Raw genomic sequence first — 25,825 nt, 5'->3', positions numbered from 1 at the left:
CAACACCCTACCAAGGGGGTTCCCTCTTGCATGTGACGTCTGCCTAGGGAGATGGTGAAGCACTGTTTTATGGTCTGTATTCTGCTCGGTGGGACTCATCAGCCCTGGTAACCTACTTTTCTTTCAGTTGACTGAGACTGTCAGATTTGATAACTCTCACAATGAAACAGATCTTCAGTTCAGCCTCGTTGCCATGGGATGATCACTAGGGATTGCTCCAGTATAACAACTGACAAAGATAATCTAGTTTATAAAGTACTCCCCTCCTTTGTGAGAAAATTTCCCAGACAAGCAGGGCACAGATAAAGTTATATGCAAATGTGACTGTTACACAGGTGCCACAATCTACCAAAGAAAAATAAGAAACCAGGATGGCACACCTTTCAGAATGATCTGACTCCCATTGCTCGCAGTATCTGTAAATACAGCAGGGGCACAGGAAAAACCTCATCCATCTCAACGGCGGAACACATCACAATTACTCCATTAAGATGGATACTGGAATGCCGTGGATTATTCCCTTAGCCTCTTAACTCTTGTTGTCCACCCTCCACTTCTCCCCATCCCTGCTTTAATAGTCTGTTTTTCAACACAGAAGCCCGAGGGATCCTTTCAAAACGTGTCAGATCATGCGGCTCCTGTGCAATCTTACTAGAACCTACGAGACCCTACATGACCTGTGAACTGGCGCCTTGCTATCTCTGACCTCATCTCCTACAATCCTATCTCTTTTTTTACCTTACTCTAGCCACACCATCTTCCATCCAGTTCCTTGTACAAATCAAGCACACTCCTGCCTCAGGGTCTTTGCACATGATGTTTCCACCATCTGAAATGCTCGTCCTTTAGACATCCGATGAGTGGATAGCACCTTCTTATTCTTCAGGGGCTTAGTCAAGAGTCCCCTTCTTGTTGAGGTCTTACCTGCTAACCTGCCTAAAATTTCAACTCCTCCCTAATATTTTATATCTCCCTTCTCTTCTTTTTTCTCTTTAGTACATATCACCAATATACATATATTTTAGCTATTTATCTTGTTTGTCTTGCCCTTGAAAATGTAAGTTTCAGGAGGCCTTAAATCAGAATGACATAGAGTACAATTCCACAATTTTAGCTAAAAAGGAGTCACCATTTAGTGACTGATGTCTCAACACCTTGCCCTAGGTTACAGGCTTTAGAGGAATTGGTACCTCATTTAATCTTTTTTTTTTTACCTCATTTAATCTTCATAGCATTAGCCTCGTTTTGTAAATATATAAATGGAGTAAAGCAACTTCAGTTGTGGAAAGCTGACAAGTGGGCAAAGGATTAGAACCTACAGCTGGCCTCAAAGCTCTGCTACTAAATAGTATAAAATAACAACTTGATAATATTTGCAATAAATTACTATGTTTTCTAATCTAAAAATAAAAATATCCATTTATATCTCTGAATAAGAAAAAGATCTTAAACAAAAAAAGAACCTATAGTAAAGTCAGCAGTGTGGTATAATGAATGGAACACTTTAAGTATCAGAACACTGGCTCTGCCATTTACCAGCTCTATGTTTTGAGCAATTCAAGCTCCCTGTGTTAAGAACAGAATAACTTAAATAGCACTGCCATGCTTCATGTTAAGGGAACCCTCAGTACAGGGTGAATTTTTTTTTTTTTAAATATTGAGTTTAAAGTGGACTTGCTTTCAGAACTTAAATGCAGCTTGATTTATAAATGCAGTTTAATTGATCAATAATGTTCATTAATATCTCATATCCTTAATCTGGAAGGAATGGACAGTCACAAATGAAACGTAAGAAACCATGATTTCTTGTGCCAAATTGCTTAATTTACAAAGGGAGATCACCTGCCATACCAGCAGTTGTTTTGTGGATTTTGGATGCTGTTAAGTCCTGCATTTCAGAACTTTGAGGTCCTGTCTGGAAATCAGACAAGTTCCTACCATATGGATGGTGAGGCCTGAAACATGGTCTCTTTGGCAGACTGCCAAATTATCAAAAAGTGGGCTTAACTGAAAAACACATTTGCCCAGGCTTTTTTTTTTTTTTAATCTGCTATGCTTTTAAAAATTAGAAAGCCTAATTATAGCCAGAGTTAAACTTAGCATTTATTTAGCAATTATTATATAAAAATAGATATAGAACAGATGGAACTATACAGAGCACCACTTAAGAGGAAAGCCACATACATTTCAGTCCTTTTACACTGACTCAGTCTATGGTGTTTTTCTCTTCAGAATTAAACCCCTCTTGGGTGGACTCTTTCTTTTTAAAGATTCTAGATAGTTTATAAGATGCCAAAATGTTTGCAGCCTTTTTTGGCTATATGCTTATTCCACCTTTAATATACTTAGACACAAGCAATCCCGCCTTCATTCTCTTCTCTCCTTATTCTCCTTCCCCCTCCCCTGGGCTCTGGACCCAACAACAAAAGCCAGGGGTAGTGGTTTTGTGGGGAATACACACAGAAACACAGTCTGTGGCCCATCCAGAGCTCCACAAAGGCCAGGAGGTGGGTTCTACATTCACATTATTAAATAATTTCAATTGTTCCTTCTCTCCTATTCAATATATCACCAAAATCCAGCCCCTTCATCACAGGCTCTAAACTTTCTTACCACGGACTGAATTGAAATATTTTGGATTTAAACTATCACATATAAAGTGAACATAAATGTTCAAAATGATAATGTAATTTCTTGCCTTTAATGGCCTTTTATTATAATAAATCATATATACAAAGTATGTAACATAACAATGAATTTTTAAGAACCTATTACCCAACTCATGACTTAAAATATTACCAATAATTGCATTTACCCCATACTGTTTCCCGCTTGCCTCGAGGTAACCACTTGCCTGAATTCTGTGTTATTTATTATGCCTTTAACTTTTGTTATGTATGTGCATAAATATGTATAAATTACATGTTTAGACTTGCTTAGTTTGTATGTAGTTATACAGGAATACTTACAAAGATGTAAAAGTATATGATTATATGAAGTATTAAATCCAAGTTTATCTTCAAATAAATGCATATTTGAGTCCATAAGATGCCTTCTTTATCAGTCATCATGTCAATGATACTTTGCCATTCTCTTTAGTGTTATTTACTTACCATTATGTTTCTAAGCCATATCCATGTAGTTATGTGAGCTTATGGTTAATCCATTTCACTGAAGCATACATTCCATTCTAATACATTTATCCACTCTTTTACTGATGGATGATGGGTTGAAAAAGATGTTCATCCTATTATCTCAACAAGTTAAACTCTCCTAACCAAGAGAGTGGTTAGCCAGTGAGAGATATAGCTTAAGGCTCAATTCCACATACTCATTGTTGAGGGAAAATGGGCTCTGGCGTCACAGATCTGGGTTTCAATCCTAGTTCACTTTTAGGGGTGAAGGGTGTGTTCACCATCTTGATTGTGGCGATGGTCTCATATATGTATAAGTATGTCAAAACATATTAAATTGTGTATTTTAAAGGTGTGTAGTTTATTTTATATAAACTATACCTCAAAATGCTCTTTGCAACGAGAGGGAGAACTCTGTTTCAGGATTTTAAAGCTATGTGATCTTAAGCAAGTAGTATGATTCCTCCAAGACACATCTGTGACCTGGGTACAAGCTGACTTATGTGGTTGCAGTAAGAATTAAGCAGACTCACAGGTAACACCAGCCCAGCCTCAGGCTCCTAAGCTTTTCCATGCGCCAAATGCTTGGCTCCATGCTGGGAATATCAAAATCAATATGATGGGGATGCTGTGTGGCCTCCCACCTCCACCCTGATCTAGAAGGGAAGGCAGATAGGAATAGAGCCTCATCCCAGTGTAATGGGATGCGTGGAACAAGAGAAACTGGAACAAGCTGAGAGATGCCCTCACTACTTGAATGCATCAAGGCCTGAAATGACAGACCACAATCTTCTCACCCTGCCTAAAGAGGACAGAACAAATGCCACAGATCTCAGAGCAGCGAACATAGGAATCAGCAAAAACTCCTGTGTTTTCACTGTGTCCTGGAATTACTTACCCAGAGAGACCCAGTAAGAAAACAACTGTATCTAGAATCATGTTTTCTAGATAGTTACGTGACGCAAGGCCAGGGGCTCTGTCTGTATATTGAGACTAAGCAGGACTTAACATGGTTTTTTAAAACAATACCACGAATAAATGAACACCACCGAACAAGTCAAAGACAGAAGGAAAAGTGACAATAGCAGGCATAATGAGAAGGAAATTGGGTAATTTATAATCTTGTCCTATTACTTCAATATAGTTCAATGAAAAATGAAATATAAAATGAGAAGCCCTTTATATGTCCTCTTGAATACACTCTGGCTATGTGATCTTGGGAAAGTAATTTAATATATCTGAGTCTCAGTTTCCAGATGGTTAAAATGATAGCAATAATTATTTAAAATACTGATTTTATGGAAGTTCTTGTGAAAATGAGATATAATTTGTGAAATAGTTCAGAAGTGTTCTACTATTATTATAAAGTGAATACCAGAATAATAACCACTGGTAGTTCTACACACAGATAACCTGTAAAGTCACAACAACTAGAAAGTTTTAGTAATTGCTGAAACCTCTCAAATTTATTGCCTTAGGTAGGAAATTCTATGTTTGTGGAATAAAAGACTTAGAATGATTGAAAGAGTAGCCAAATTTTCATAAAACCAGACACTGTCTACTGAGCTAATTTCTTTGAAGTCTGGTTTGAAAAACCAAGCAGTTTAAAGACATCAGTCATCATTATTTGAGCATATACTGTGCCAGGCACCACGCTTAAGGATTTAAAAACATTAATTCACTTCAGCCTCACAATCATCTTCAAGGTGGGCAAGGCAATCAAGTAATTTATTATCAAAACCAGAATGCCTTTGAGAGTGAAAGCAGTCCTTTTAATAATTACACAGAACAGCAGCCATAAACCAGGGCTATCCTGAGCAAAACCAGAACATGTGGTTTATGACCCTTCACAGTTGAGGAAACTGAAACTCGCAGAGGGAAGCAATTTGCCAAGGCCACCAACTTCGACAGGTGGGAAAGCTGCTCTAGACCAGTCTCCCAAGCATCACCTTATCCATGCTTCCTACATGTGCAGTTACAGAGTAAGGCCACTGTCCTTTTGTCATCTTAAAATCCCAAAATCCTCCTTCGATTTAAATCTCTCATGTCAATAAAGACTAAAATGGAACCTGAGATGATGGCAGTTCAAAAAAAAAACAGAGACTAGAAAAGAAAATTTCAGTTTCTATCAATACCATGAAAGCCAACCATTTATTGCCACAATCCCAGTCTAATTTATCTGTCTGGGGAGAAGGGGGGCAAATTTTACGCAAGAGATTGAGTAACTCATGACTGATATCCTTTCTGCTGAGACAATGGGGCCTCTGTGAATGTTTCCCTGATTCAGTGAACATGTCATCAAACATAACCTCCCACAATGGCAGTTGGAGATATGCCCTCTCAACTCACAGGAAGTATCCTGCCATCTATAACTGAAATTTCCTTCAAATACCTGAATAACCTCTTTGGTAGTACCTGGCACATAATGCAAACTAACAAAACAAAAAACTGTCAAGACTAGAACAATACTAAAGCAACTGCTTACTCTTTGATTTCACAGTTGAATAAAAATGTTATTTTGTGAGATTTCTGAATCCCTTTGCAGACACTATTTCTCAAGTAGCATGTTTACTGTGTAGATGACATATATAACATATACTTGGAAACAGTCCAAGCAATTTCTTTTCTTGCTACACTACATCACTACTTTGAAAGATATATATGTGGAAATCATCAGCAAAATAACTTTCACTATACCATAAACACAAGTCCTACTTGGGAAATGTTTTGCATTTGGATAATTACTTTGGAATGATGAGCCAGAATAAGTAACCAAAACAGACATCCCCTAAGTTCTCCATTCTTATTTACATGTCCTTAACTTCTGCCTTATTAGCAACTCTCATGTTAGGAGAGTGCTTTTATCCTAAGCACATAAAAGATGCTTAATTATTACCTGTCCCTTCTTCTCCAGAGTTCACTGCTGTCCTCAGCATAGCCTACTTAGAAATACAAAGGGTTTTCCCAGTAGAATTTTCCTTCTAAATTGACTTCTGTGTACTCCATGTTTAAAATGACCCCAACTGCTAGAGTGACATTTAAGGACATGATTGCAGTCAGAGGTCTTGGTCTTAACATAGAGACCATAAACTGTTAGCTTGGAGCCCCTCATACAATGAATAGATCCCCATCTGATCTCAAATGCCAACTTCATCATATGCATGCATGCATGCAAAGTTGCATCACGTGTGTCCAACTCTTTGTGACCCTTTGGACCATAACCAGCCAGGCCTCTTTGTCCAAGGGATTCTCCAGGTAAGAATACTGGAGTGGGTTGCTATGCCCTCCTCCAGGGGATCTTCCTGACCCAGGGATCAGACCCATGGTCTGCTATGGTCTCCTGCATTGGCAGGTGGCTTCTTTACCACTAGCACCACCTGAGAAGCCCTAAAAAGTTAGGTCACTTCCTGGACTTTACATTCTGTCCTACCAGTTTGTATATTCAGGTGCCACACTGCAGTGATTCCTGACTCTTTGTGTTTTAATACCTGGTCAGGCTGATTCTGCCTCCCCATTGCTCTTCTAGATTACAGCTTTGCCGGGAGGAACCTTGGACTCAGCCTCTGCAATCCTCTTTCTCCTCCTCCCATCCCCTAAAAGAATTCCACACTAAAACAGAACAAAGCTACTCAATTATTTATTGCTACTGTGTTAATTTTTAAAATTAACTTGGGCAGAATTGACAGCTTTTTGATATTGAATCCTCTAAGAGCATGTTATATCTCTTCATTTATTCAAATCTTAGCTGTGTTCCCATGAAGTATTTTAAAGCTTTTTCATATATAACTTGCATTTTTAAATTAAAATTTTCCCTACTTTATTATAACGATTTTGAATAAGACTTTTTCTGCTATCTCTTCTAACTTGCATATGTAGATATGAAAGTTATTGATTTCTATACATAAATATTACACCATATGTATATCTATACTATGTTATAGTGACTGCAAATGCCTGTCTTATTCTTTGTTCTAATGAGAATGGCCCATTAAAAATTACACTGGATTTGGTGACAGGTAGGTACTTTTGTTAAGTTACAAATATCCACTTGTTCCCATATTATTATTATTATTTTTTAATCAAGAATGGATGTAAAATTGTATCAAATGTCAATATTTACAGCTTTTATATGATTTTTCCCTTGAAGTATATTAACACAATTAATACATGACTGAATTACCTAATGATGAACATTCTTACATTACTATGGAAATAAATCCAGGTTGATTTTGAGGTATTCATCTCATAATGAGTTACTAGATTATGTTTCCTGTTATTTTTAATTTCTAATGCCAATATTCATGAGTGAGATTGGCCAGTTTATCTTCTGACTTGTGTAGTCATGTTTTGGCATCAGTGTTAAAACTAATTTATTATTATTTTTTGATTCTACCTTTTCCTTCTTTTTCTTTGCTCTCAGTTTCAAGCAATGGATTAACCTACTCTTTAAAAACTTTAGTAGATTCTTCTTTGTGAAACTATCTAAGCTTGGTGTTCTTCCTCAATTTGGTTCAATTTTTAAATTTTTTTACTATTTCACTTTTTCCCCAGTTTTATTGAGATATAACTGCCATTAATATTGTGAAAGTTTAAGGTCTACAATGTGATGATTTGATGCATGTATATTATAAAACAATCACCAAAATAAGGTTAGTTAACACCTTCATCAACTCAGTTACTACTTTGGAGGTCAATATGATGTAATTTTTGATACGATTTTTTTTAACATGGAAATTAGTCTGTTAATATTCCCCCTCTAGATGTTCTAAGTCACTTTAAATAAATTAGAAAACCAGTTTCAACAGTAGCTATGTCTTCCATCTAACAAAAGGTATATATAATTTGTATTCCTAACCATAAAACCTTCTGTTTGAAAAATGTTAGTGATTTCTGATTAGCTATGCAATAAGAGCTAACTCTTTCACTTGGCATTGCCCGTCTGTAATCTCACTTCAGCCTCTTTCAACACCACTACTCCTGTCATCATTCTTGGCGACCTCAGTATCCACTGAGCTGATCCATCTCACACCTGCTCTGATCCTTCACAATCGCACCTCCAGTATGCCTCAGCCATCCACTCTTAGGGACAGACTCTAGACCTAGTTGCCACATAATACATGAACTGCAATTCTGGAGTGGTTCACTAACAGATAATCCTACAGAATTTGCTCAAGGTGTTGAGAAAAAGAAAAGAATCAAGAATGTGCCCAATGATTTTGACTTAAAAATGGGTAGAAAGAAGTTGAAACTTACTGAGGTGAGGAAAACTATAAAAGAATCAGGTAGGGTTTTTTTTTTGGAAGAGAGATGCGAGAATCATATTTGAATTTGAATCAGTTTGAGATAGGTGTAACAGACCTTTAAGTGGAGATGGACAGCAAGCAGATAAATGCATGAGTGTGGACTGGAGCTTAGAAATTTAGAAAACTTCCATGTATGGAATTTAAGAGAGAAAGTTAAGAGGTACAGAACAGACTTCTGGACTCTGTGGGAGAAGGCGAGGGTGGGCTGTTTCAAGAGAACAGCATCGAAACATGTATATTATCAAGGGTGAAACAGATCACCAGCCCAGGTTGGATGCATATCAAGGGTGAAACAGATCACCAGCCCAGATTGGATGCATGACACAAGTGCTCGGGGCTGGTGCACTGGGAACACCCAGAGGGATGGGATGGAGAGGGAGGTGGGAGGGGGGTTCAGGACAGGGAACACATGTAAATCCATGGCTGATTCATGTCAATGTATGGCAAAAACCACTACAATATTGTAAAGTAATTAGCCTCCAACTAGTAAAAATAAATGGAAAAAAAAAAAAATAAAATCAGAAAAAAAAAAGGTAAGAGGTAGTATTATTCTAGGAATTAAGAGACAAACTTCAAGTCTTAGCTCTGCCACTTGCTGTATGCATCATTTGCATCTTCAAGGCATTAATTTCTTTATCTAGAAAGTGGTGAGTGGAAGACTGTTCTCGAAGATCTTCTTGACAGGCTGTTCATCCTCCGTTCATTTAACTCAATAAATATTTATGCAGGAGAACAGAGCTGGAAGAATTATATTCCCAATTCAGGCTATATTACAAAGCTACAGAAATCAAAACAATATGGTACTAGCACACACAAAAATAGATCAATGGGTCAAGATGAAAGCCCAGAAATAAACTCCTTTATCTCTTAATATCCTCCCCCTTTCCCTCCCTGATTCCTCACCATTCACACAGCCACTCTTCAGATCTCTAGGTCTTTAGTATGTCTTACCTGTTACAAGAGCCCTGTAACTATTCTTTTCACACACTACACCCTCTCCCAGCCCCTTCCCCATTACCTAACTGCCCAAGTAAGAAGTCCTCTTTCAAATATTACCATATGACAAACACTTATTGTAGCATGTAATGTATATAAAACTTTTTATTCTGGTGAGTTCTCCCTGCCTGAGAGCTGTAAGTTTCCTGAGGCATGTCTGTACATGCTTAATACCTTATTAATCTTTGCATTTTGTAGTATCAGGAATATGCTATATACATTTATTCACTGGCTGCTGTTTCTTCCTGGACTGTCCTTCTCCAAGACTTCTGCATAGCTAACTCCTTTAATCCCAATCACCTCTTTGCTTGGGAAAAACCTACCCTTTAATTTAAAATTGCAATCTCCGGCTCTATTTTAGTCAGGAGCACAGATCACTGAAACAGCGTCATTGCTTACTTAGTCTCAGTGTCTCAGCACCAAATCAAAGCGCTATCAAGAGAAGATTTCTTCTGTTTGCTTCATTGTTACATTGCCAGCATCTAAAATATTTCCTAGCACGCAAGAAGCTTAGTAACTACTTGCTTTAAAAATGATTATAATTCTGTGTTTAAAGCAGCGAGGTGATGGACATGTTAATCAGTCTGACTGTGGTGGTCATTTTGCAAAACACATGTATATCAAATTATCACACTTGAACTTATATATAATTTTGTCAATATACTTCAATGAAGCTGAAAAACAATAAAAACAAAACAAAATCCTTACCATGTAATTCATCTCCTGGTTTTAATTTTTCTTACTCATGCCAACAAGAAAAAAATAAGTTTTAAAAAATTATAGACCACATCAATTCTGAAATAGCTGCTTTTCCTATTATGCTAAAAGACTTTTTTTGTATAGACCTTCTTCAACTTACAATGGGGTTTTGTCCAAAAAACCCATCATAAGCTGAAAACAAATGTCAAAATGCATATAACTCATTAACCTATCAAACATTACAGCTTTCCACAGCTTACCTTACACATGCTCAGTTCACTTAACATTAGCCTAAAGTTACGCAAAATCATCTAATACAAAGCCTATCTTATAATAAAGTGTTGCAAAGACAGTACTGAGAATTCCTTGTGTACTTATCACCAAGTCTTCCCTAATATTGACATATTACATCATCGTGGTACATTTGCCAAAACTGAGATTAACACAGGGTAATACTACTAACTGAAAAACAGACTTTATTCTTATTTCACGAGTTTTTCTAACTTAGGTCTTTGTTCTGTTCTGGGAGCCAGTCGAGGATCATGTGTTGAATTTAGAAGCCTTACCTTTGGATCTGTTTCTTCATCCTCGTCTTGGTAATCATCACAGAGGGGACTAGAGTTGGCTGCAAAGGTGGGTCCTTGGGAATAGTACTGAGAACTCCGGTAGCCATCCCGCCGTAACTTATCACATTCTGCAGAGGTAGAGGCCAGGGAGGGGAGAAAGGGCTTTGAGAACCAGGATTTGCTTACTCCTTTTTATTTACCTTTTCTTGTGATATTTTTCTACATACAATAATGATTTAAAATAATAACAAAAATGATGATAAAAAGAACTAAGAGTTAGTAAAGCAGCTACCACACCTTATATGCCATGTTAATACACTTTTTTTTTCTTTTATTTACATGTGTTCCCCATCCCAATATGTTAGTACACTTCAAAGGGGCTGTTTTACACCTCTCAAAAACTCTCTGAGTCAGGGTAATTACATTACTTTTATTGAAGTATAGTTGATTTACAATGTTGTGTTAATTTCTACTGTACAGCAAGTTGACTCAGATATACATGTATACATTCTTTTTTAACATTCTTTTCCATTATGGTTTATCACAGGATATTGAATATAATTCCCTGTGCTATGTAGTAGGTTGCTATTGTTTAGTCACTAAGTCGTGTCTGACTCTTTTGCGACCCCATGGACTGTAGCCTGCCAGGCTTCTCTGTCCATGGAATTTCCCAGGCAAGAATACTAGAGTGGGTTGCCATTTCATTCTCCAGGGGATCTTTCACACTCAGAGATCAAACCCAAGTCTGCTGCATTAGTAGGCAGATTCTTCACCACTGAGCCAGCTGGAAGCCTGTCCATCCTATATGTGATAGTGTGCATCCACTAATCTCAAACTCCCAATCCTTTCCTCTCCTCCTCTCCTCCTCCTTAGCAAGCACAGGTCTATTCTCTGTGAGTCTGTTTCTATTTTGTAAATAAGTTCATTTGTGTCATATTTCAGATTCCACATATAAATGGTGTCATGATATGTGTCTTTTTCTGATTTACTTCACTTAGTACGATAATCTCTAGGTCTGTTTATGTTGCGGCAAATGGCAATATTTCATTCTTTTACACGACTGAGTAATATTCCATTGTATATATGCACCACCTCCTCTTTATCCATTCTTCTGCTGATGGACATTTAGGCTGCTTTGATGGCTATTGTAAACAGTGCTACTACAAAACAGGGATGCATGTATCTTTTCAAATTAAGAGTTTTGTCTGGGTGTATGCTCAGGACTGGGATAGCCAGATGACATGGCAACTCGATTTTTAGTTTTTTGAGGAACCTCCATACTATTTTCCATACGTACTATAATTTTCGACATGTAACGATTGATGATGTAATTCCACATCAAAAAACACAAGCAATTCTCATGTGAGGCTTGCCTTCTAGACTGATCAACTGGAAGTGAGAAATCACGGATTATAATCTCTCATTTTGTTTTTACTTCCAGTTTAATTTGATGCCAAACAGCCTGTAATTCTGTGTGGAGTTTAGCACAAAGCTGGGTGGCAGTCTGAGATGTCTTCCAGTTCATGGAGCAATGACTGGGGCCGTTGGCTGCTCAGAGACTGGGGATTCTCTTCAAGGAGGAACCACTGCACGGATAACTCCCATCAGTTGAGGGAGAACACAGCAAGGGTTCTAATGACATTTTAAAGTCCCAGGAGCTCTCCTATGACTTAGATACCTCAGAAAAGTATTTGCCTTGCAAAAGGATTCCCCACAGTGTTGCTTTAAATATCCATCTTGCTAAAGGAAGGTGACAGGTGTTTGGTTTGGGGCGAGTTTCCTTTGTACAGTTTTACAAAACCATGCAGCTAATGGCACAGAACTAAAGCAGGGCATCTTCAGAGCTCCCTTTTAACACTAGGATCTAAGCTGCTTCTTCAAAGAGGAGATGAGCAGCTGCTTTAGTGGAAGGATAAAAATAAAAAAATCCTCACTCTCCTGTGTTACCTATCTCATGGTGGGAGCAGAGAATCAAATGAAAACTACACATCAGACTTTTTTTTAAAACGCCATGGAAATAGTCACAAGGTTCTTTTAGAACACCAAGCTAATTGAAAAATTGTACAGGTAATCATAAGATAGTTAAACACTAATACTTCAGTTACTTATGGGCTGAATAATGTGTGGGCTGGACTGGCAACCCATGCTAACTAACACTGAATAAAAAAAGAAAATGAAAAAAAATTTCTGACACCTCAGAGTACATTTGAAAAAACGAGGATTTATAACACTAATTGAACCCTTTTCAGTGAAAAAGACTTCCACATTTTTCTCCAATATTTCACAACTTCTCTATAAAAATAAATAGTACCACCAGATTCTGTTCTCATTCCTACAGGGGTGTTACATAAAGCATGATGACTAGTTTTCAAATGGCATTCAGTGCAGAGTTCTTGGATTCTGTAAATATTTTACTTTTCAAAATGATTTTAATTATTTCCTCTTGGCTGTGCTGAGTCTTCATGCCGCCTGAGCTTTCCTCTAGTTGCGGGGAGCAGGGACTACTCTCCAGCTGGGGTGCACGGACTTCTCTTGTTGTGGAGCATGGGTCCAGGGCGCAAGGGCCTCAGTCATTGCGGTTCCCAGGCTCGAGAGCACAGGCTCAATAGTTAGAGGATGCAGGCTTAGCTGCTCCATGGTGTGTGGGATCTTCCCAGATCAGGGATCGAACTCGGGTCTCTGCTACTGGAAGGCAGATTCTTTACCACTGAGCCACCAGGGAAGTCTGATTTTATTTTTTTTATGTTAAAGCTAAAATAAAACATAACACTCAACCCTATAATTCTACATGTCATTAATTTGTATTGCTAAATTAACTTTTCTGTAATCCTATAAACTGAAGCCTCCTAAGGATTCAGGGTGAATCTTGTAAGATAAACTAATAAAAACCTATTACCACTGTAGGTTACTTATCACATAATTTGGAGCTTTCAAAAATAGTTACCAAACAAAACAAAACACAAAGTTAAGGCCAAGGCCCTTTAAACCAAATCCTTTTCTTATTCCAAAAATAATCCTTTTCACCCTCATTCTCTGACCTTAAGATAAGTACAAGTCTTAAATTATAGAATTTTATAGCACTAAAAAAATCGGTTCTCAATATCAGGTACCAAGTAAGAATATGTTTAAAAAAGATTCCTCTGTAAGGGACTGCTAGGCTAGGTCATCTCTAAAGGTGGTATTAGTTTTGATATTCTTGGCAATAATATTAAAAACATCCAAAATGTTATCATCAAAAAAGACAACAAATCACAAGAGTTGGCAAGAATGTGGAGAAAAAGGAACCGCAGTACTGTTGGTGGAAATGTACATTGACGCAGCCACTATGGAAAACAGTATAGAGGTTCCTCAAAAAATTAAAAACAGAACTATCATACAATTCAGCAATTCTGCTTCTGGGTATTATCTGAAGAAAATAAAACAGTAACTCAAGAAGATATATGTACTCCAATGTTCATACACAGGCAATGTTCATACACAGAGAGAGAGAGGAATATTACCTGGCTGTAAAAAAGAATGAAATCTTGCCATTTGCAATAGCATGAATGGACCTAGAAGGTATTATGCAAAGTTAAATAAGTCAGACAAAGACAAATACCATAAGATTTCACTTACATGTGAGATTTAAAAAACAAAACAAATCGGAAACAGACTTAAAGATACAGAGAGAAAGTGGGTGGTTGCCAGATGGCAGGGGGGATGGGGTTGGGCATAATAGGTGAAGGGGATTAAGATGTACAAAATTCCAGTTATAAAATACATACGTCATAGGGATGTAATATACACCCTTATATAGAACATAATTGATAATACCATAATAATTTTGTATGGTGACAGATGTTATCAGACTTACCATGATCATTTTGCAATGTATTTAAATATCAAATCAGTATGTTATACACCTGAAACTATACTGTACATCAATTATACTTCAAAACTTTTTAACTAAAAGGAAATTAAAAATAGCCAAATGACATACCTTTTAAAGCTTATAAAACCAAAATACTGCAAAATTGTTATCCATATATTAAAATCATGAAAAGCTGGCAATTGTTAGTATTCCCAGTATGTGTCATCTTTCAAGCCTAGTTTAAAGGACAATGTCTTTTCTTTCCATGGTTAAATTTATGTCACAAAAATGTTTAAATAGTGGTATAACAAACTAGCATGTCAAATGAACATGGTGCTCATCTAAGGTTAAATTATGCCATGTAAATTTATGGCAGATAACCAATTTTTTAATTCTTACCAGATCAATCTAACAAATTCATTAATTATCTAATTAACTAATAAATAATCTAATTAATCAATAAACTCATCAAGTTCCACTGTCATTTATCTTCAACTCTAATGGGAAATCTAGGAAAATTTCCTCCTCTCAAGTTGCAGTGGCCCTCAGCTTCTAAAACCTTGGCTTTGTTCATTAAAAACCGAGTTTATTGCCTATGGAGTAAGATCTAAGCGAGTACTAGCAATCATGAATAAACAAAGACTTTTCAAACACTAAACTGATGGCAAGGGCAAGGCAAAGTATAACTTAAAGCCAGGTTATGCCAGCAACCACAGGCGGGAAACATGATACTAAATGTAATAGACGCTCTCTCTCTAACACATATGCTTCTTGCAACAGAAATTTAGAGTAAAACCAGGCTATTGTTCTCACAGTACTGCGCAGATAAAGGTGTCACTGTTTATAGTGTCCTCTGGTTTCCCAGCCACAAATTTCCTCCTTCTTCCTTTCCTGTCCAGCTATTTTCTTTAGCACAAGAACAATGGACAAATAACGTGGGTGACCAAAGTTTTAAATATAGAAGCAAAAAGTACTGTCATAGGCTTAGAGGGTTACCTAACTATCTTATGAATTTAATACTGTTTTGTCCTCCCAATGTCCACATATTACACTATTTGTTGGATTTTCTGCTTTAATAGTTTAGATATGTTGAGGGAGTCTGCGGCAAGAAGATTTAGAGTTATCTTCAAACTCATTTTCTCTACTGGAATTCCTTGATGAATTTCCATGCTCTCTGTTTTGCTCCTAAGTGTAATGAATTAGTGACAATGAGCTGGAGTATAAAGCAGTCACAAACACTTGTAAAGCCCAGGGACTTAACATAACAAGAAGATGCTTTTCTGACTCTGCACAGTCCCCCGGTCCAGGCAGAGGTGGCAGTCACACGGAGATCAGGCTGGAGGAAGATTGCCTTCAGAGAGTGATCAGACCATCACACAGCAGCACCACTGGCTCTGGAAACTTCTGCCAGAAGTAACCAGGTTACTTCCTCTCCTGTTTCTTTGGGCACAACAAGTCACACGTTCACATGTACCTTCGGAGGTGAGAAGGAAGGGCAACCTTACCTCATAAGCAAGGGGAAAATCCAACTATTCCAAACCAACTCTAATGACTCCTCCAGAGACAACACTGAATCTAAGACTTCCCAGATCCTTGTCACCCATTCTCCCAACACTTGGTAAATGTTTACCTCCAATCCTTCCTGAATAACATTGAGAAATGTGGGATTTGCAATGAAAAGCTACACTTGCGTGTTTCAGTAACAGAACATTAACCACTGGCGGGGGTGGGTGGATGGGTGGGTGGCATGGCCGTGGGACGGGTCTACAGAGGAGCAGCTGAGTGCCTGTAATTCAGACAAACCAGGTACCACTCACTACCTGTGAGACCTGGGGGACAGCATCTTAACCTCCTAGAAACTCAGATTCCACTTCTAAAGCTGGGCCATTACTTCTTTTGGGAAGCTGTCATGAGAATCGGTCAACAAGTTATTTCTGAGAACTCTGCTCTTTCAGGTAAGAGACTAGGTCAGGGTGTGTCGGGACTTGGTACGGAACCCTCCCACCACTTGGCCAGGGCTCAAAAAACATGGTCACTGATGTCAACATTTACCACATAAGCCATAACTACCTCAAATCCTCTCACTTTTAAAAGTCAGTAAGCAAGTCCATAACAAGACCTGCCTGGCTACACAGTTCTTTAAGATTCTATAGTTTGACCAAACTGTTGACTACATCTTGACTAAAACATCATGAGGTTGTATTTCTTTTTCTGCATATGACACTCATACAAGGATCCTCTTACTGTCAGTGGCCTAAACATTTATTTCTAACTCCTCTCAACCCAAAAAAAGAGCACAAATTTTTGAGTTGATCTAAGTACAAAATTTATAAACCTAATTGGTTTCATGTAATAAGAAGCCTTATACTTAGGAGCATTTTTACACTAAAAGAGTATCAGCCAGATGCCTGGTAAATGTATTCGATGTTTTGTAACTTCTAAAGCAAGGAGAAAAAAGGATCAAGGTTTTTTGATCTGAAAGTATGTGTGCTGGGTTGAACTGTGTCCCCAGAAAAGGAATGCTGAGGTCTTAACCCCCGGTACCTATGACTATGACCTTATTTACAGTCTTTCCAGATGTAAGCATGTTAAAATGAGGTCTTTTGGATGGGTTCTAACCCAGTATGACTGATGTCCTTGTGAGAAGAGGAAACAGAGACCCTGGGACCATTTGAAGACACGCTGACATGGAGGAAAGACAGCCAGGTGCAGACAGAGGCAGAGACAGACTGGAGTTATGCCGCTACAAGAGCACACGGGATCACCAGAAACTGGAAGAGCGTGCCCACCAGAGGCTGAAGGGAGCATGGCCCTGCCAACACCCTGACTTTGGACTTCTGGCCTCCAGATTATAAGACAATCAATTTCTATTGTTTTAAGTCACCCAGTTTGTGGCACTTTGTCATGGCAGCCCAAGGAAATTAACAAAGATGGAACCAGGAGATGCTAGGATGTGAAAGATGTTCATAAGGATCTTTGGAGAAAGGGGGTGGGGTTCCCTTTGGTAGCAATCTTAGAGCATCATGAAGAAACTGCAACAGGAACTGGGCACCTGGGGTCGGCTGTTTGGCTGCTGAAGAGCTATGCACCTCTGGGCAAGAAACATCTGTCAGCTTCAGCACCAAGCTCTAAGGTTCCAAGAAAAGTTAGCCTTTGTAGTAGGAAAAGGCAAGATGTAAAGAAACTCTCAGCAGACATATAGTAACTACTGTGTATTACTAATATTAACTTTGATTGAGGGTTCCCTATGAACAAGCCATTGTTCAAAGCACTTTACATACAGTAAATCATTTACTCTCCACAATGACCTTAAGAGATGGGGATAATATCTTCACTTTATGTACAAAAGACCTTGAGACACAAAGAAGCTTGCTCCAGTTGGTGGAACCAATATTAGACTCCAGGTGCTCTGGCCACAAAGCTGGTGCTCTTTCCTGAGAGTGTCAACTTGCTGATGATGAGAAACTATCCTCCTCCATGTCTCTGGGTTGTTTTTGTTGTTTAGTCGCTCAGTCATGTCTGGCTGTTTGTGATCCATGGACTGAAGCCCGCCAGGCTCCTCTCTCCATGGGATTTCCGAGGCAAGAATACCGGAGTGCGTTGCCATTTCCTTTTCTAGGAGATCTTCCCGACCTACGGATTGAATCCATGTCTCCTGCGCTGGCAGATGGATTCTTTACCACTGAGCCATCAGGGAAACCCATATGTCTCTGGATCTCACTTAATTATGTATAAAATAACACTGGTCTTTTTCTGATAAATCAATAATACATTTTTGGGTTTTAGAAATTAAGAAATTGGACTAGTTTTACTAGAGCTTTTTCCTATACTTAAATTTCCATAACAACAACAACAACAACAAAAATATGAGTACAAAATGTAATGAGTATTGTTCATCTTAAAGAATGTCAGTATTTGGGCTTCCCTGGTGGCTCAGAGGTTTAAGCGTCTGCCTGCAATGTGGGAGACCCAAGATCGATCCCTGGGTCGGGAAGATCCCCTGGAGAATGAAGTGCAACCCACTACAGTATTCTTGCCTAGAGAATCCCATGGACAGAAGGAGCTTGGTGGGCTACAGTCCATAGGGATGCAAAGAGTCGGACAAGACTGAGCGACTTCACTTCACAGTTAAAATTAGAGACGGACTCTTAGCTTTTCCTCAAAGGGAAAGCAGGCCTGTAGGTGAAAACACTACCTATCTCATAAATAATGAAAATATTAGCAGACTCAACATTTTAAGATGAAATGGAAAATCCTTTGATCCCTTCTGAAAATTATTTTATAAATTCTTCAATTTATATTAATTATACATATTAATATATAATGTACACTACCATCACCAGCTCCCAAACTCTCTTAGAGCTGATGGCATTCAGGGTCTACTGGCTGGCAGTGGCAGCTGCCATGCCTACAGGAATCCAAGTCACTGCACTCACCACTTCATGACAGCTTCCCCCAAATCCTCTGAGGTTTACTTCAAATCCCCTTCTTCACAAAGCCTTTTCTAGTTACTACAACCTTCTGTGTGTGTGTGCGCACATGCATCTGCTTAGTCATGTCAGACTCCTTGTGACCCATGGACTGTAGCCCACCAGGCTCCTCTGTCCATGGAATTCTCCAGGCAAGAACAATGGAGGGGGGAACCATTCCCTTTTTCAAGGCATGTTCCTGAGCCAGAGATCGAACCTATGTCTCTTGCAACTCCTGCATTGGCAGGTGGATTCTTAACCAATGTGCCACCTGGGAAGCCCACAGCCTTCCATGCTAGCCTAAAATCTTCAGTATTATAAACCAGATCGCATACTTCCTTAGATCCTCTGCGGTGCCTCACACAGTATAAAGGTTCAACTAGTGTTTTCAACAAAAGAATAGAGAGAGAGAGAGAGAGAGGAATAAAAAGGAGAAAGGAGGATTAAGGAGGTATAGTCGCAATTACTGCCAAAAAGGTAGGGTCTTGGAAGAACAACTCTAAGACAATTCTCTTTTCTCAGTTCCTTGTGTGTCATGACTGCAGAGCAAAGCAATCCCGTCCCACGTTTATCTGTTAAGTCACCAATATTAATATTTATGGAGCATCTACTATCTGCCAATGCTGTTGTAGGTACAGGAGACTGCACAGTGAGCAGAACAAACAAAAATTCCTGTCTTTAGAGAGCTTGGGCTCTAAGAAGATACAGACAACAAACAGGAAAAAGAGCCAACTACATAACAAGAAAGAACGTCCTAAGTGTTAAGAAAGAAAGTCAGCAGAGAAGGGTATAGGGAGTGGTGTGGAAGCAGGCCTGCCTGAGTGAAGAAAGGGGGTCCCAGCACCCCGAGAAAGAGCTGGAGGGAAGTGTGATGGGGCTGGGTGAAGAGAAAGGGCAGTAGGAGATGGTTAAACATGTAAAGGGCCTTGGAGGTTCCTGTAAGGACTTGCTTTTAACCATAAGGCTGGACGGTAGCCTCTGGAGACTTCTAACAGAGAAGTGACTTGATCTCACCTGCACTTACCTCCTTCTTCCTGCCTACCTTCTTCTCCCAGGCACTAGGACTTAGCCTAACAGTACTCAAATATGAATTCTGAATAAACCTGTAAGAGGAAACAGTAAATCACCTAGTGGTGCTAGTAAACACGCACTGTGGGGCTTTCCTGGTGGCTCAGTGGTGAAGAATCTGCCTGTCAACGTGGGAGACACAGGTTCGATCCCTAGCCGGGAAGATCCCACATGCCGTGGAGCAGCTGAGCCCATGCATGACTATTCAGCCTGTGCTCTAGAGCCCGGGAACTGCGACTACTGAAGCCCACTCACAACCCAAGAAGACACCGCAGTGAGAAGGCTGAGCGCTGCAGTGAAGAGAAGGCCTTGTTCACCGCGACTCAAGAAAAGCCCGCACGGCCACATGGCCCAGCACAGCCAATAAATAAATAGCTATTATTTTAAAAAAGCTACCAGCATTTTACTATTGATTTGTATAACTTGTCATAATTAATTTTTTCATATTTATAATTCCATGAGAAAAACATGTGAGTGGAACTTTTCATGAATTTATCATAAAGATTTTGAAATATACTCCAAGAGAATGCTTTTAACTTAAATGGTCACTAATTCTGACTTCTTTAGATGAAAGATGGAAGGAAAAGGAGGAGATGGAGAGAGAAACTGAATGCAAAGTCAGAACAAAAGGGGATTTATCATTTATTCCCTGAGGAAATGAGGTGAAAAGATGAGTGGATGCTAAAAGGGAAAAAAAGTGAAGTTTGCTGAATGTTAGCTTATCTGAGTAAGAAGAAGAAGAAATGATAAGGGAAGTAATATTAAATGAGCACTCTTGTCCTTAAAAAACTAAAAATAGAGTTACCACATGGTCCAGAAATACCACTACTGGGCATATATCCAGAGAAAACTCTAACTGGAAAAGATATAGGCACCCCAATGTTCACAGCAGCACGATTTATAATAGCCGAGACATGGAAGCAACCTAAATGTCCATCCACAGATGGATGGATAAAGAAGATGTGGTATATATACACTCAGAAAAAAAAGATGAAATAATGCCATTTGCAGCAACATGGATGGACCTTAAGATTATCAACCTAAGTGAGTCAGAGAAAGACAAATATCATGTATCACTTACATATGGAATCCTAAAATATGATACAAAGGAACTTATTTATAAAGCCAGAAAGAGATTCGTAGACATAGAAAACAAATTTATGGCTACCAAGGGGAAAGGTAAGGGGAAGAGATAAATTAGGAATTTGGAAATTATATGCATACATTACTATATACATAAAACAGATAAACAATAAGGACCTAGTATATGCTCAATATTTTGTTATATATATATGTGAGAAAAGAATCTGAAATATATATAATAAGAAAATACACAAATATAACTGAATCACTTTGCTATACAACCAAAACTAACACAAAACTGTAAAACAACTCTACTTCAATAAAAAATAAATTTTTAAATGATACAAATGATTTTATTTACAAAACAGAAACAGAAGAAACTTATGGTTACCAAAGGGGATAATGGGGGTGGATGCAAGAGATAAATTAGGAGTTTGGGATTAACAGATATGCACTACTATATATAAAATAGGTAAACCACAAGGACCTATTGTTTAGCAAAGGGAACTATATTCAACATCTTGTAATAATCTATAATGGAAAAGAATCTGAAAAAATATAATTTAATCATTTTTCTGTACACTTGAAACTAATACTATAAATTAACTGTACTATAATTTAAAATAAAAGAAACAAAAAACAAGCACTGCTGCATTAAAAGCCAGAGGACCAGTTAGTTAAAAAAGGCTGTTCTGTCATTTTTCAGGTTGTATGGATAGTGGTGGTATATAGAGTATGAACTGCTGGCAAAGTGTCTAAACATTTCATGTCCAAAGCACAATGCTGATATTTCACAACAGTATGGCATTTTAGACATACCATACTTTAAAATCTGAATGTGGTTTCTTTCTAACAGTATTAAATCTTTCATAATCCTCCTCCTATAATTCAAGGTCATTAACAACTGGGAGGACTCCAGTTCCAAAGTTAATTATAAATAATGGCCATGATGTACTGCTTCAGTGAGAATGTCCTGTGATGAACCACAGTCTAAACAACTCTTTTTTTCACATCATTGATTTTTAAAGCCATTACTCCTGACACTTAATAAATGCATTATTTTCTAAACTGAAAGCCCTTGGCCATCATTATTTGATTTGTGTGTAAAATATTTCTGTGTGAACTGAAGGAAAGCAGATATTATACCTGTCTTATGGATTATGAGACACAAATGTTTTACATTTCTGGTAGATCCAGGTTTCCAAACTTCTATCCCAGTTATTTATCCATCAGATTATCAGTGACAGGGCTGAAAGCCAGTTCTTATACTATATCTTTGTCTGGTACCAGAGGACTGAGAACATGGAAGACTACAAACATATATTTAGAAGAAAATCAATAATCAATTCCAGTCCAACAGCTGGATCAGGTCTTATACAGCTAAAGATCCTAGTTTGAGCTTTCATTTAACAAGCAACATAGGAAAAATTTTACTGCAGTCAAATATTATGCTCTGTGAACATTAGGGAAGTTATTTTCTTATTGAAAATCAAACCAAAATGCATTTCAAAGTAGAAGCAATCTGCCTTCTAGTACATTAATTTATTGCGTCTGGCAATCCTGAAGAGGAAATCATACGGATATTGTAGTTAAGATTCTGCCTTACCAGTCATGTACACTGGATTTTCCAAAATTACATTTGGATTTTCCATAAATTCTTTTCTTCAAAGCAGCTAAGCCCCCTTCAAAGCAGCTAGCTGTACTTTAATTTACTGAAATTGTCTTCAATAATCAATAAATTAGAACATAATTAAGGGACTATAAATGGTCAAAAGTTTTTTAAGTTACTCAGTTACTTGCAGCATATCAAGTGAGCTGAAAAGCTATGTTAAATCTTAAAGACACCATGGATTTAATATAGATACTTTCAATGGATATTGTCTTAGATAATTTGACAGCAATTATAAATAATAGATTCCAGATTAATATGATTTATTGGTTTACTATTACACTAATGATTCATTGTTTTCTTCCCTCTACCCTTAAGAGTAATTGTTTGTATATAGTTACACAGGAATACTTACAATGATATAAAAGCATATTATAATATATGAAGTATAAAATCCAAATTTATCTTCCAATAAATCCATATTTGAGTCCATAAGATGCCTTCTTTATCAATTATCATGTCAATGATACTTTGCATCCAAAATACCATAAAATATGAAAGGAGAAAATATATGGCTTTAAAGATTAAGCCCAAGTCTCTCTAAAAAGTTACAAAATCTCTCCTCTCTTCATGTCTTAATGGTACATGGACATTATGCACCACTGGACATAATGCTCCAACAGACATAATGCTCCAAAGGACAAAATGCTCCAGGTGCTAGAGTATAATTTATTAACTGTGGGTAAGAAAGAGACGGCCAATCAGAAAATAAGCCAACAATCACCCACGTGTCAAGGAAAAGGAAGCTTCCTGGAAGGAGATGAATCAATTCATTCAAGCAACCTTCTGCTAACAGCCAGGGAGATGAGTGGTGGGGGCCAAGATCTTCAATTCTGGCAGTGAGCAGCTGTGTGTTCAAATCTTAGCTCACAATGAGCTAGTGAAACTGAAAGGGGTACAGCTTTCCAGGTGTTTACAATTTGGTTGACTGATTAAACAAGTTCACATGACAATTTATGGAGCGGCTCCTCCCGATGAAGGTGTATCCGAATCCCCTGGGGGCTTGTTAACCACTTAGCTGACCTGAGTATGTGACTCAGTGGGTCTGCATTGGAGCCTGAGAACTTAATACTTCTAATAAGTTCCTAGGTGATATTCCTGCTGCTGGTCTGGGAGCCACACTACAAGAAAACTGTTTCAGAGGAAAGTAAGTAGCCACAGAGGAGGAGAAACAAAATGAAAGGTGCTTGATGTGAAATCCATGAACCCATTTGGGGCAGGTATAAAGTAAAAGGAAAAGCTTTCCATTTGGAGGAGGTGCTAGATGAGGCTCCCGAAGATCAGAATTTTCCTTATTCCAGGTGAGAAAAGATAAAAGGCCTGAAGGGAAAAGAGGGTTTATTTCATTTTATTCTATCTGTTTCTTTTATTGTGCCATGACGATCCACACTCACCAACGGAATAACTAGAGAGGAAGATGGGGAACAAAGTATGAAGAAGAATTTAGCTGATAGAGTATAGAGAGCACTGTGGAAGAAGAAATGATTTATCTGGTATATCTATTTTCTTTTCAGGCCACTTCCACCTTTCCCTTGATTCCTGCAGTCATCTCCAACCAATGTCCTGGGTCACTCCGATTCTTTTACTTCGAACTTTTAACACAGAACCAAACTGAACCACTTAAACAGTGTGAGTCAGATTATGTCACTCCTGAGCTCAAACTTTTCCAATGGCCTCCCAGTCCCTGAAAGTAAAAGCCAGTGTCCTCCTAAAGGTGCCTAAATGAAAGTCGCTCAGTCGTATCTGACTCTTTGTGACCCCATGGACTATACAGTCCATGGAATTCTCCAGGCCAGAATACTAGAGTGGGTAGCCTTTCCCTTCTCCAGGGCATCTTCCCAAACCAGGGATCGAGCCCAGGTCTCCTGTATTGCAGGCAGATTCTTTACCAGCTGAGCCACAAGGGAAGCCCTAGAATACTGGAGGGAGTAGCCTATTTCTTCTCCAGCGGATCTTCCCGAGCCAGGAATCAAACCGGGGTCTCCTGCATTGCAGGTGGATTCTTTACCAACTGAGCTATGAGGGAAGGTGCCTAAGCCACATACGATTCACTCATTGTAGGTGGCCAGGAGTTCATTAAATGAATGAACCTTCAGTGCTTGAAAGGGCCCTGTAATGATGTGACAGGGGGGCTGTCCCTAGCCCTTACCTAGGTCCATTTTATCTTTGGCAATACTTTTTATCTTAATTTACCCAAGGCATGTGACCTGCCTGTCTGGTACACCAAAGATGTCATCAGTGGTTATTAACCACAACTGACATGTATGGGTTAGGGCCAGCATAAACACAGAATTTAATGGGCGAGGGGCACCTATTATATATATGTCAGTAACTAAGAGGATGAGGGAAGAGCGGGTAGAGAAGATGAAGCTCACTGCTCTGTTAGGGTTATCTCTCCAAGAAAATGTGGTCTCAGTAGAATGTTAGAGACACTGACCAAATCCAACATCACAATACTTATTCCATCACGGACAACTCTTGTGATTTCTGGTCAGAACAGATGTCACAGGAAAGCTCCCAGAGAGGTTCTGGGAAGGAGTAAGGTGGAAAAGAGGGCTTCCTGTGTGATTGAGACAGTAAAGAATCTGCCTGCAAAGCAGGAGACCTGGATTTGATACTTGGGATGGGAAGATCCTCTGGAGAAGGGAAGGGCTACCCAACTCCAGTATTCTTGCCTGGAGAATTCCATGGAGAGAAGAACCTAGCAGGCTACAGAATGGGGTCGCAGAGTCAGATATGACTGAGTGACTAATACTTTCACAAGGTGGAAGAGAGACGGTGGAAAAGCTGCCTTTGAAGTAAATGGGTTCCACCAAGGGAGGGGGGAAATGACAAGCAAACTTCTGAAATCATACACCTAATACTCACTTTAGAACAATTCCAAACGACTTCTCATTTCCATCTACTTATGTGTTTGGGGAGATAAAGTGGTCAGGGCCTGGAAGGTGGAGTACCATGAGAACACTTAGCAGTAATTGTATCAGCTCA

At 38.6% G+C, this 25,825-nt stretch overlaps 1 protein-coding gene across 1 annotated transcript in view; it reads right to left on the bottom strand.

Moving 5' to 3' along the window:
- Window positions 1–25,825, bottom strand: part of NHSL1 (NHS like 1) — a 66,622-nt gene that overhangs the window by 25,100 nt on the left and 15,697 nt on the right. Inside the window, 1 exon segment of the mRNA XM_020893067.2 lies at window positions 10,699–10,826. Within this exon segment, the coding sequence (XP_020748726.2) occupies window positions 10,699–10,826 (128 nt within the window).

This window comes from Odocoileus virginianus, chromosome 34 (assembly GCF_023699985.2).
Source record: "Odocoileus virginianus isolate 20LAN1187 ecotype Illinois chromosome 34, Ovbor_1.2, whole genome shotgun sequence".
NCBI classification, from domain to species: domain Eukaryota; kingdom Metazoa; phylum Chordata; class Mammalia; order Artiodactyla; family Cervidae; genus Odocoileus; species Odocoileus virginianus.
The sequence above is the reverse complement of the archived record's forward strand: the minus strand, read 5'-3'. Positions and strand labels throughout refer to the sequence as shown.